Source organism: Babylonia areolata, chromosome 3 (genome assembly GCF_041734735.1).
Source record: "Babylonia areolata isolate BAREFJ2019XMU chromosome 3, ASM4173473v1, whole genome shotgun sequence".
Classification (NCBI taxonomy): Eukaryota; Metazoa; Mollusca; class Gastropoda; order Neogastropoda; family Buccinidae; genus Babylonia; species Babylonia areolata.
Window position 1 is genome coordinate 27,181,514 of NC_134878.1, and position 14,310 is coordinate 27,195,823.

A 14,310-nucleotide genomic window follows, 5' to 3' on the forward strand; every position below is an offset into this window, starting at 1 on the left:
ATAAATGTTCTGAAGATTAAAATTTGGTGTGGTCACCCTTTTTTGAAAGTTGTTTGTATAAATGTTGTCTTGTTACACGTTTTCATTTAGTACCAGATAAGTAAAATTAATACAGGTTAAGTAAACCACCCCTAAAATTGTTAGGACAATTTTGCATAAGCTCTTTTGTGTAAACCAATACCCCAAGACTACTATTGTATTAAAAGAGTTTGTGACAAATTTTGGGGGCTCGTCCGGGATTAGCCTGGCGAGTCGATAGTGGGAAATTTTAGGTTTGATTTTGTTTAAACCTTTACCCTTGTGAAACATAAGTACGCTTATTGGGATTTCCTTAGGTAAAGTATGATTATTGATTTGGTGTTGGCGTATTAATTTTTGCACTTTTGTGGTGGTGTAAAATTTGGTCCTTGTTTTTGGTGATAGCGAGTTCACCGAGAGAGGTCTTTATTTTTTTTTAACGTCATGGAGAATCTTTTTCCAACTCCTGCTACTACTCCACGGGGAGTGGGTCGTGGGGGTTTGCATGAGATGTTGGTTCAGCAAGCAAATGTTGGTTCTTTGGCTGCATACAGGCAGGAGGGAGAAAAGATTGGTCTTTCTGGCAAGGACTTGGCAAATTTTGTGCAGGATTGTGAGGAGAGAGCACTGAGGGAACGTGAGGGTCAGCGCAGGGAGCGTATGGAATTGGCGGAAAGGTCTGTGCATGAGAGGCAACTCACAAATGGGGCGGCAGCTGTAAGGGAGGAGGATGTCGGATTGAGGATTGAGAGGATCCGTCTTGAGATGCCGTTTTTTGACGATAAAGATGACATTGACAGCTATTTGTGCCAATTTGAGAGACTTGCAAAGTTCCATGGCTGGAGGAAGGAGTCGTGGGCTATTCGTCTCGGAACCCTGTTGAAGGGGAGGGCACGGGAAGTGTATACAGGTCTGACGGAGGAGGAGGTGGATAAATATGATGATTTGAAATCTGCTTTGTTGTTGAGGTTTCAGATTTCTGCAGATTCCTACCGGAGGAAATTTTGGGCAGCAAAGAAGGAGCAGGCCGATTCTTTCCGTAGGCATGTCGCGAAACTCCAGTTGTGGCTAACTCGTTGGCTGGAAATGTCAGGAAAGGGTGCTACTTTTGAGGAGTTAAGGGATCTCTTGCTTATGGAGCAGCTGTTGGCGGGAGTGTCACCCGAGTTGGCTACTTTCATCACAGAGAGACAGCCGAAAAATGTCCAGGAGGCCGCAGATCTGGCCGAGGCGTACACCGAGGCGCGTCGATGTGGGAAAGTGCAGTTCCTTGAGAAAAAGGGAATTTTATACCGCCAGTACTCCGGAAAAGAGGGTACTTATAAACAAGTAGTGGTACCAGCAAAGTACAGACAAGAACTACTGAGGTTGGCACATGAATCGTTGATGGGAGGACATCTTGGATCTAAGAAAACCCTGGAGCGGATCTGGCAGCAGTTTTTCTGGCCAGGACTCTGCACAGAGGTGAGGAGGTTCTGTATGTCGTGTGATCTATGTCAGAAGGCGACACCGAAGGGGCGGACCAAGAAGGTGCCTTTGGTCCAGATGCCGTTGATCGATACCCCATTCCGCCGGGTAGGCGTTGATTTGGTAGGGCCCATCCTTCCAGCTTCAGAGAGTGGGAATCGCTATATACTTACAGTGGTCGACTATGCCACTAGGTACCCAGAGGCAGTTCCATTGAAAGGCATTGAGGCAGAGCGGGTGGCGGAGGCATTGTTCGAGATCTGGTCACGTGTAGGGATACCCTCTGAAGTTCTGACGGATCGGGGTACGAAATTTACCAGTGAGGTGATGAGACAGGTGAATTGCCTACTCTCAATCCAGGGTTTGACCACGACGCCGTATCATGCTCAGTGCAACGGACTGGTCGAAAGGTTCAACGGCACACTCAAGTCCATGCTAAAGAAATTGTGCCAGGAGCAACCAAGACAGTGGGACCGTTTTCTTCCAGTGCTTCTGTTTGCATACCGGGAGGCTCCCCAGGAGAGTTTGGGATTTTCCCCCTTTGAGCTCCTGTACGGCCGTACAGTGAGAGGGCCTCTTGCCGTGCTCAGGCAAGCTTGGACTGATGAGGAGGCAACCGAGGAAGTCAAAACCACTGCCCAGTATGTTGTCGATCTCCGAAACCGTCTTGAGGAGACTTGTGCTTTGGCTCGGGACAATCTGGGGAAGTCATCGAGTCGTTACGCTCGGTATTTTGACCGCAAGGCGAAGCCACGTACTTTCAAGCCAGGGGACCAAGTTCTGCTGTTGTTGTCGGCCAAGCACAATAAACTGCAGGTAAGCTGGCAAGGGCCATACACCGTAGTGGAGAGGGTTGGCGTGGCTGATTACCGGATTGAGGTGGAAGGGCAGTTGAGGCTGTATCATGCCAATCTGTTGAAGCAGTACTTGGAGAGGGCAGGAGAGTCGAAACCAGTTTCCGCCGTTCATGTTGCAGTTGTGATGGATGAGGGGGTTTCCCAGAAATCAACTCAAAAACTTCCGCTATGTCCACTGGAGGCTGAAGAAGGTACTGGAGATGTCTGCTATGGTCCAACTCTAACAGCTGCGCAGAGAAGCCAAGCTGCTCAAGTGATTGAGAAGCGAGCTCGAGTTGTGACTGATCTTCCGCTGAAAACTGACTTGGGCGAATGCGAGTTACTTCTCAGGGAGGCTACTCCAGTCAGGGTTAAACAGTATCCTCTACCTCATGCCAAACAGGCTGTTGTCCGGAAGGAGGTGCAGGATATGGTGAAGCTGGGAGTCATTGAACCAGCTTGCTCTCCCTACAATTCGCCTATTGTATTGGTAGCAAAAAAGGATGGAAGGGTCCGGTTTTGCGTGGACTATCGAAAGTTGAATGGGGTGACGGAGTTCGATGCGGAACCTCTCCCTGACCCAGAATTTCTTTTCTGTCGTCTGAGCAAATCTAAGTATCTGTCCAAGATAGATTTGTCCAAGGGGTACTGGCAAGTACCAGTGAAGGTTGAGGACAGACCCAAAACTGCTTTTTCCACTCCTTTGGGACAATTCCAGTGGACTGTCACGCCGTTTGGTCTCCAAAATGCGGTGGCTGTTTTTAGTCGGGTGATGAGGCGACTTTTGGAACCTTTGGGCCATGACGATGTGCAGAATTTCATGGACGATGTCATTGTGGCCACTGACACTTGGGAGCAACATGTACAGGCTCTTGAAGCTTTGTTCGGCAGGTTGGACGAGGCAAACTTGTCGGTGCGTCCTTCAAAGTGTTTCATTGGGTTCGAGGAGCTCGAGTTCTTGGGACATGTGGTAGGACAGGGCAGAATGCGACCTACCGAGGACAAAGTTGCCAAGATAAGAGATGCTTCCAGACCAGCTACGAAGAAAGAAGTTAGTTCGTTCCTGGGATTGTTGGGTTACTATAGGAGGTTTGTGCCGAATTTTTCCACTTTGGCCGCTCCTTTGTCTGATTTGACCAAGAAAGGAAAGCCGAATCAAGTTCAGTGGACTGAGAGTTGCGAGAAGGCTTTTCGGACTCTCAAAGAACGTCTCTGCTGTGAACCAGTTGTCCGCCTGGCTGATCCGGAGGCTCCTTTTATCCTGCGGACGGATGCATCCAACGAAGGTCTGGGAGCTGTTCTGTTGCAGGAAGGCGACGGACTGTGGCAACCTGTGCACTATGCCAGTCGGAAACTGACCTCAGCCGAGCGAAACTATGCAACAGTGGAACAGGAGTGTTTGGCTGTTGTATGGGCGGTCGAAAAGTTCGAGCCATACCTGTATGGTCGACACTTTGTGTTGCAGACTGATCATCAGCCACTGGCTTTTCTGCACAAAGCCAAGCATTCAAACAGTCGCCTGATGAGGTGGGCTTTGTTGTTGCAGCCGTACTCTTTTACGGTACAAGTGATTCCTGGAAAGGAGAACGTTGGGGCTGACTTTTTAAGTCGGGCGTTCTAATGGCTGTTCATAACCTGTTGAATTGCTGTGTGGAATGAAACGGATGTTTCATCATAAGCAAGGGGGAATTGTCACATGTCAGTGTTTTTGCACGCGGCGGCGAGTGTGTGCAACTCAGTGACACAGCGAGACTGATACAAACACATACATACTGTCATTTAAGAAAGGAGAGTGTTACATGTCAGAGTATGTCGGCAAGTTGGGAAAAGGTCAGATGGAAGATCTGATAATTGAGTTCTACATAGGGGTGTCAGGTAGATTCGGATCTATAATTGTAGTGTGGAACCATGTTGTGTGTTTCCGTCTCCCCTGCTGGGAGAGTTCATTGTGAGGGGACTTGCGGGAAGGGCTTCCGGTTTTAAACTTCGAGGCAGAAGGACACTTCTCTTCCTTGGATCGCGGGAGTCCAAAGCTTGTGTTGCCAGTCAGAGGCATCGGTTTCTTTTTTATTGTTGGATTTAGTGCTGTAAAAGTTGGTTGCATGTTGATTTGTTGCTGGAGATTCTTGTGGGTTTTGTGCTGTACTGGAGTGATTTTGCTGTCGTGCGAAGTGCCTTGTTATAGAACAGGACTTTGTTGTTTTTTTTAGTTCGGGAGTTCGTCATTTATATTTATAGTACAAGCCATCCAGGGATTGCCTGAAGATCTTGAGTTAAGCGGAGTGCTAATCTCATATTATTGTTGACAGGTCTAGAGTGGGCCAAGTCAGGAGACTGCAGAATCAATGTAGTCGAAATTCTTTCTTCTGGAGTGTTAGATCCAGGATGTAGTCGACTGTGAGTTTCCCAGTACAAGTTCTGGTTGCTGGAGTGCGGGTCGACAGGTTACTGGTTTTGGAGCCAGTTCAGTTGCTGACGGTGGAAGTCGTGATTTCTGCTGAGTCCAGTAGTGGATCTGTAGATAATCTCACCAGATAGCCTGGTAAGGATATTTCTGTTGTTGTGAGAATGTATGGTGGGTGCATGTGAAAGACTTGGGTATAATGGGGTTGTAATTATTAATGGTGAGATTAGGGGTGTAATGGAGATAATATATTTGATAGTATGTTTAGTATAGTAAAGATATTTGTTAGTAAAAGAAATGATGATAAATGGGTGTAGCGTGGCCCAGTTGTCTGCCTGGGAAAAACATGTTTAACCGTGGTTTAAGTTGAGTTCAGGTAGTACGAATTATGTTGGAAATATTTTTGTTAGTAGGTTGTGGATATCCCACTTTCTGTTGACTGAGCCAACGTTGGTTCAGTCCATATGGGGGTAAATAAAAAATATAGGTGGCTACATGGGGGAAGCACCTGTGGTTGCAGATCTGTGTGACTGTTCGGCGGTCTGATCTGATAACCTGGCGTGACTGGCTGGTGGGCGGACTGTGTTGACGCTACTTACGGACAACCAGGGACGACGTGGGAGGCTGTTTCGCTGACTGGAGAGGAGGACCTGCATGTGTACTTCACTTCGACAACTGTGCGCCGCATCGTGAAGATGAGTCATTAGATTTTACCCCCCCCGGACATTAACACTTACCTGGTCGGCAATGATGAGTGCGGCCGCGAGTCGCTAGACTTTTATTTGTTTTATGAATGTTGGGGAAAAAGGGGAGGGTTAAAAGAAAGGAAACGATTCAATAAATGTTCTAAAGATTAAAATTTGGTGTGGTCACCCTTTTCTGAAAGTTGTTTGTATAAATGTTGTCTTGTTACACGTTTTCATTTAGTACCGGATAAGTAAAATTAATACAGGTTAAGTAAACCACCCCTAAAATTGTTAGGACAATTTTGCATAAGCTCTTTTGTGTAAACCAATACCCCTAGACTACTATTGTATTAAAAGAGTTTGTGACAGTGTTATTAATTGTTGTAAAGACTGCAGCAAATGATCATACCACTGCTGACAGCACTGATCTTATCGTTGAACAAACTAAGCTCGAATTTTGATCGAATGCTTTAATTTTTTTTTTACCGTAATTTTCTTTTTCTTTTCTATTTTTCTATTTAAATAGAATGTCCTTTTCGTTCATTTTCATAGCTCTGTTTACGATTCTCTTCAGTTTTGTACCACTGGAAACTCCTAAGAAGACCCTTTACTACTCTCTTCTTTTTCGTTGACACTTTTCATCAAACCATTCATCATATTCTTTCATTCCTATTGCAACCTTTCAGATCACACAAGCAGCAGATCCATACAACGCACGTGAAAAACACAATCATCAATCTTAAATTTTATATATCATAAGTATTCTTTTGGCATCTCAGCATTCCGGAAAATGATGACTGTCAAGTTCATCATTGAATATCTGGACACACACACACACACACACACAAATATGCACCATGTATGGCCTATGTTTTTGTTCTGTATACGTCTTTGTCTTCTTACACTTTCTTTTCCTGTTACGCATTCAGTTAATGTAATGTATTGTATTCGTACTGTTTAGTTATATTAAGATTTGTGCATTGTACAGACACGGACACACAGACACACACACACACACACACACACACACACCAAGACAGAGAGACAGACTACTACTACTACTGATAATAATTCTTTCTTTTTTTCATCTGCTTGTCAACAGACACTGACCAGCTGCGTATTGCAAAGAGAGAAGGACCTCATAACGAAGGCGCTGGCGGTGTTGGCCTTGTGAAGTCTGATGGTGGCGACCAGCTGCGTATTGCAAAGAGAGAAGGACTTGGTACTCTATTCAACCCTTTCAAATAAATCAAATGCGAAGGAAATGAATCCTTAATGATATTAGCGCATTCATTATAAGTTAGGTATTTTTTATCAACTTAAGTCTTTGATGCTGTTGACTGTATTTGTTTTGTTGTTGTTTTTGCTATTGGTTGTGCAATCAAACTGACCAGTCGTGTACGTTATGCAGTCTCTACCCGTTCTCTCACTACCCCCTCTCTTCCTGTCCATATCTATTGTGATAATGAGGATTAATTCAAAGCACGTCATTCAAGCAATCTACTTAGAGTGTTCCATCGCAATATGTGTGGACAGACTATTAATGATTTTGAAGATTTTATGATTTTCTTCAGGCATTTGCACTAAAGGACTTCGAAGAGAAAACAATGGTGATAACAATAAACAAAAAGACTGAATAAATAGAAAATAAGGAAACAGATGGATCAATAAAATGTGGTACATTTATGCACCTGTGTATGTGTGAAATGGAAACTAGCTTATTTCTAACTCTGCTATCCTCATCTACATCCAGGGTGGTCAAGTTCAGCCTGAACGTTCCCCCTGTCCATCTTTTAATCCAGGTTCATATCGGAAGTAGAAGGGTACAGGGACAGACGTGTGGTGTGTTCAGTGACATCTCCTGTCAGTGATGAGCACCATGCTGAAGTCTGTTCCTCCCACACCACATGACCTTGATGAACTCCTCCCTAAACCTCCTTCCCGTCAGACAGTACAGGTAGAAATTCACTGCACTGTTGGTGTGCATAAGTAAACTACACATGGTAGAAATGAACACTGATCTGGCCCTATCGGAGGCAGATAGTATTCCGTAATTTTGAGAAAAATATTGCAGAATATAATTGAGGGAGGCTGGCAAAGTCAAAACTAATAAAGACATGGACACTACAATAACAGTCAAAGTCACAGAGTCAGCTGCTTTCTTACGGGCTTGAACTTGCTCAGAATCCCCTTGGCTTAAGTGGCTGCCAGCTGCTTTGACTGACACATTGAGTTTCCAAACAAGAACACTGTTCGACACGGCTAAGAACATGAATGGCAGAAAAGAGTACACTAATAGTTCTAGATAAACAAATATCTTTTCAAAAAAATACATGTAGATTTTGTCATCGTAATTTGCTACACAGAAAGATCTCCCATGACTGGGAAAATAACTTAGATGGAAGCCAATGAGATAATGTGAGTACAGTAAGGCAAAGAAGACAGTGACTCCTGTAAGCAGTAGAAATACAGTTCGGCGTGTACACAGTAAGTTGACACGATGTGGCCACACAACAGACATTGCTCTGTGCACAGTCATACACACCAGATACCAACAACTGATCGTGCTGCCCCCTCCGTACAGCCAGGAGATAACTTTGCAGACCACGTCATGTGTGGCCGTTATGATGAAGTCAGAAATTCCTCTTACCCATTTTGGCAGTGTGGAAACGCACAGAAATATGGTGTCCATTATTGCTGTTGCCGTGAAGTAGATATTCACGGTGGAATCATCTGACGACATACGTCGCATAATGATGATGGTCATGACGTTTCCAAATAAACCAGAAATAAAAACGAAAGGTAAATAGATCGCCTGTATGTAATATGCAGCCATGTAGAGTGGATAGCTCCGCCAAGGCAGTGTTTGGGTGTTTCCATACATGTCCGCTGTGGTGGAATCATTCCACGTGCCAGACAGCAGCAGGGTTGTCATTGCTGGGCTGGTGTCTCCCGGTGTAAAAGGTGACTGAAAACGAAACAACAGGCCGTTAGAAAAACTCAATCAAATGAAAACTACATGCATACTCTACACTCCAAATCATGAGTGGGAAACCACACGCGCGCGCGCGCACACACACACACACACACAGTGAGAGAGAACAAGAAGAACAAGAACAAAACTTTAATCTACAGGCCTCTGGCCCCTAGAAAGAGGTCAAAAGTACACAATATGGTGATCACGCAGTGACAACAAAATACGTACTAACTTAACTTGTAGAACAAATGTGCTTCTTGTGCATAGTAAATTAATTCTTTCATCGTTGTCACAGAATTCCTGTTGTGTCTTCAGGGCATTAAATATATAAAGGCAGAGTTTACGAATACTGTAAACAGAACCATTCTTCAGCAAGTGAACATACGATTGACCTTCAGAGTTCAGATGTTTTTGCCGCAGCTTATTGTAAAGGACACATTTGTTTATAAAATGGTTTTCATCTTCGACCACATTACAACATTTACATGCGTAATTTGAATTATATTTGAATGTTCTCCTAAAAAAATGGTCCATTTATTGGGAGCAAACCAAGCCGTAATTTTACCAAACAGTCCCAAAAACACTTTTTATCCACAAAGTCAAAATATTGCTCACACTGAAAACCAGTTTTAAACAGTCTGTAGTTATGATATATATCTTTAGACATTACTGACTCGTCCCACTCTTGTATAAATATATCTTTTATTCTTTGCTTAAATAATGACATAAAAGTTTGCTCACAACCAACGCCTTGTTGCAACCAGACATATCCAAACCCAAGTCTAAATAAAGTATTTTTCCCCCTTTCGTCTAGGTTAAACAACATCAAATATGCCTCTCTGGGTAATCGGTGCACATTCATATTCAGCAACCCTAACCAGTACTTGGTACACCTTGTTGCACTATTTATATACAGTGGATAACGTCCTAATTCGCCGTATGCAAACTTGTTTGGTACTCTAAGTGGTATGTTCAAAAAACGTTTACAAGCAAAGGAATGAACCTTCCCAATATTATCAAGTCTGTTAAGATCCCACATCTGAGAAGCGTACAAAAGAATGGGTTGTACCTGAGTACCAAATACTTTGAAAAAAACATCCTTTGGAAATATCATTCAGCCTCGTTATATATTTTATACAGTCAATGCATGCATGTTTGCCTTTTGCTGCTAAAATCCCTACTCCTTTGTTTATATTCATTTTTGTCGTAAAAACAAACCCTAGATAATTATATTAATTCTCTACTTCCAGAGCATTTCCATCGAGATTCCACTTTTCATATCTTTCCAAAAAGCCACCTTTTCGAAAAACCATCACTTTAGTCTTGTCAGTATTTACATTCAAGAAGAGTGTTTTACAAGCATTATTCAGAATATTAATTTGATTTTGCAGACTAATCGCAGAGTTAGATAGCAGTACAATATCATCTGCGAACAGAAGAATGAACAATTTTAATAAATCAGGCAACAACTGAATTCCATGAATACTACTGATTTCAACTGCTGATGCAATTTCGTTAACAAACAACGAAAACAATATAGGGCTTAACATACAACCTTGCCTTAGGCCAACGGGGCAATAAAAAAAAACTCAGTTAACTTATCTTCAATACGTACGCAAGACGTAACACATTTATACATAGCAATGATAGCATTCATAAATTTCCCCTTTATACCTTTCTGAATCAAAATATCAAACAAAGACTGACGTTGCACAGAGTCAAATGCTTTTCTCAGATCAACAAAACAGGCGTAAAGCTTACCTCCCTTCTTTGATAAAGATATCTCAATAACCGCGTTCAGAGTAAAAATATGATCTGTTGTGGCATAACCACGCCTGAATCCAGCCTGTGACTCTGTTAGCATATCATTTTCTTCAACCCATTTAATAAGTCTTCCGTTTAGCACTGATGTATAACATTTGCTAATAAGACTGAGCAAAGACACGACCCTATAGTCTGTTGAATTACTATCTCCCTTCTTAAAAATTGGAACAATTATTGCCTTCGCCCATTCATCTGGATACGTGCCCTTATCAAACAGAATGTTAAAGTTTTGTTTAAAAATGTATAGCAATATTATCAGCTGATTTTAATATTTCTGCCAAAATACTGTCTACACCACAAGCCTTGCCTTTTTTAATTTCCGAATAGCATCTGCAACTTCTTGTTCTGAAATAGCATGACTGAGTTCATCAGATATATTTGATTCCTCTGGTTGCACTTCACTAATGGCTCTGCTATAGCCACACACACACACACACACACATCCTCGCATGACACCCTAAAACGAACACACATGCCCTTCATATCATTCACAAAAATCCACTCAAATTCATAGACGCAGAAACACAGACACAAACACAGAGACACAGACAGACACACACACACACACACACACACACACATCCGCGTGTTCACCCCCCACCCCGCCCCTCCACACACAATCAAACAAACACACACATAAACACAGTGCGCGCTTGCCGACACAATGCCTCCAACGCCATACATACAATTACATGTACATAACGAACTGTGTAATGAAACTTAACAAGCTGACAAAAAATTAAAATTAGGGTCAGTGGGGCAAACGGTCAAATCACACGAATCGAACACACGTCGGTCTTTCCACAGGACAGAAAAGAAAAGAAATCGCAAACTCGTCACACTATAAGCTTTGTAAACAAATATTGACAACTTTGTAATTACACGTTCTGATAAAACGGCAGGTGAATGTCCTTCTCTTCAAGTCTGATACAAAGCCATGACATGACACTGTTTCAAAAGCTGTGTGACAAAATGTTTTCTGATCGTCAGAAACAGAACTAACCAAAATTCACACATGTACAAAGCATTTCAAATGGAACAAATCATTGTGACATAATTTTGCTTTTGCAGATGTAGCAGCATATTACACATGTTTTCTGATATTGATGATCATTGTTTAATCTTAGCAACAGTAACCGCAACTTCATACATTCAACATGAGTCGTCATATACAAGTATACCACTGACAAATTAACATACCTAGCACTGTCAAATAAACATACATAACGTTGGCAAACATACCTGACATTGGCAAATTACCATACTTAACATTAAGTTCATCACCGGATTCATTCTCACATCATCGGTAGTCAGAACTAAAGACAGATTTAACATGATTGAATCACTAGTTATTTTGAAATACTGGTCTAACAAAATATACGCGTTTGCACAGAGCGAAAAGCGTTAAAAAATCAGAGAATCATTCAAATCACTTTGCAAATCTTGGAGAAATTGTCGTTATAATTTGAACTCTCTTTAGTACCAGAAGTTCCGTATATTTACACCTTGTATCTGACTCAGTTTAGCTATCACTCAAAATAATATGCTAACCTTTCAAACCGTTGATTAAAACCTTTTCTTTTCCTTTTTTCCTGTACTCCAAGAGAAGTCACCCTGCCTTCTTGGCTCAGTTATAAACAATGTCTAGTATGCACTCACTGACAACTTTAAGATATTCATTCAATTTTGCAAGTATGACTCGTCATCAATAACACCTACAACAAGGTCTGAGTACGTGACATCACAATGTCAAATATTTATCGGAATCCCATTAATATCTGGAACTGAACATACGAAAGCTTCTTGCTTGGGTTCGACCATTGGCAACACACTGAACTGCACACAAGTATCGAGTAAACAGTGAGAAAAAACAAACTGATGATGATACAACCGTTCTAGGATACATGTTTAAAACCACTACAACATGGCCATTGACAACAGACTCCCAAATCTATCACCACTACACCACTACAGAGGATGCTGCTCAAGCTACAAGGCTACAATAATGACCTGGTGTACAAACGATGATTCGGAATTTCCCATGCAGACACACTAGCAAGGCTTGATATCAACGTGAGGATATTAAAGATGATCATAACCACACGAAGTTCATCACAACCATTATCAATAAATACCTGGGCACATTCCACCAAGGATCTGCCTGAAGATTTCCAATCTTACTGGTCATACAGAAATACATTCTCTGTTGAACATGGTCGTATCTTCAGAAGTGAAAGACTCCCAACCCCCAACAGACAGAACCAAACCATCCTGGACCAGCTCTACAGTGCACATCAGTGAGTGGAAAAGACGAAGCTAATGACCGGAGATGCAGTCTGCTGGAACAACACCAACAAGGACATTGAGAACCTCAGCAGGACCCAGACCTTACCCTCTAGTGTTTTCACACAGTCCCCATCAGCCCAACCCTCCCTTGTCCCGTTGAAATCCTCACAGGGAGAAAGACACATCCCAACATCCCCTCCACGCTGTCAAACAACACGCCTGCCAACAACATCAACACACACTCCAAAAGCACCAAGCAGCTCAGAAAGCGTATCATGACCACATGGTAAGTGAAGACAGTCTGCAAAGTTTCTGGTTGTTTTTGGAGTGTGTGCACTAGCATGGATCACGTCTTACCTGTCAGATCGTACACAGAAAGTGTGTGTAACTGGTAGATACTCTAGAGTATCTGCCTTAAAATATGGTGTCCCACAGGGGTCCGTCCTAGGTCCTGTTCTTTTCGTGCTGTATGCGGCTCCTGTGTCGGATGTCATCAGTCATCATGCGATGTCGCATGAGAGCTTTGCTAATGACACCCAACTTTATCAGTCGGCTTCCATAGCTGAATTTGATGAACTGGTGACTCAAACACAGGAATGCATTGCTGGCCTAAAGGACTGGATGACTCTCAACAAGCTGCAACTAAATGATGATAAGACTGAATTTATGATATCCTGTCCAAAGAAGTTTCGTCAACATCCTTCTTTTCCTGACTCTGTTCTGATCAATAGCACGCCTGTTTCACTTTCCCCTTCTGTTCGCAGTCTTGGTGTAATCCTAGACCAGTTTCTTTCCTTCCAATAGTACATTTCGAATATCTGTAAAGTTGCCTATTTGGAACTGCGTAGAATCAGCTCTATCCGCCACTATCTCTCAACCGATGCAACCAAGACACTTGTATGCTCTCTGGTTCTCTCAAGATTGGATTACTGCAAGTCTCTTTTGGCCGGCCTTCCCAAGTATCTGTTAGACAGACTCCAACGAATTCAGAATAACGCTACCAGACTCATTTGCAGAGCTTCTAAATTTGACCATGTTTCTCCTCTCCTTCAGTCTCTCCACTGGTTGCCTGTTTCTGATCGAATAGACTATAAGCTATCCACTCTGACCTTTTCTGCTGTCAACAGATCTGGTCCCAAGTATCTTTCTGAACTCCTCCATATCTATACCCCGTCTCGCCAGCTCTGTTCTTCCTCTGATACTCGACTTCTCAGGATACCTCACGTCAGAAGTAAGACCTATGGACACAGATCGTTTTCTTTTCAATCGCCAAAGACGTCATTCTGATTCCCTCGCATCTTTTAAATCTCGTCTCAAAACTCACCTTTTCCAATAAGTTCAACTGTGGCAGGTCCACTTCCTTTGCATTAGCTGTGCTTGACTATGTGTGTATACATATGTATGTGTACATAACTACATGCATGTATATGAATGTGTATTGTGTGCGTGTGTTTATGTAAGTTTGTGCCTGCCTATGTGTGCGTATGTGTTAGCTGTTAGATACACATGACGCGTGTATACCCCACCAAAACCAAAGCATACAAAACTGTGATTGTACTGATTAGGGATAAACAAGTGCTCCTGGATGAGAGTTGAGTTGCCATCTTTGGTTATCAATCAGTGACATGTAGTAAAACCATTTTGCCCTGAATGAGGTATTACACATGTCCAGGAATGACAGAATTTGATCCTGGTTGATGCAAAAAGATTTCCAGCAAAGTGGTAGCTCTGTCCATTCTGCACTTACATACATGGAATTTTGCAAACAGGATCAGGATATCAAGATCATCATCAGATGAAATTGTTGAGCAA

The 14,310-nt window shown here is 42.6% G+C and overlaps 1 protein-coding gene across 1 annotated transcript; it reads left to right on the plus strand.

Annotated features, from left to right (window-relative positions):
• The first annotated feature begins 462 nt into the window (after positions 1-462).
• Positions 463-3,942, plus strand: LOC143280272 (uncharacterized). The gene has a single exon (XM_076584902.1). It carries the CDS (start codon positions 463-465, stop codon positions 3,940-3,942), a length of 3,480 nt encoding a protein of 1,159 aa, XP_076441017.1.
• Positions 3,943-14,310: the final 10,368 nt, after the last annotated feature.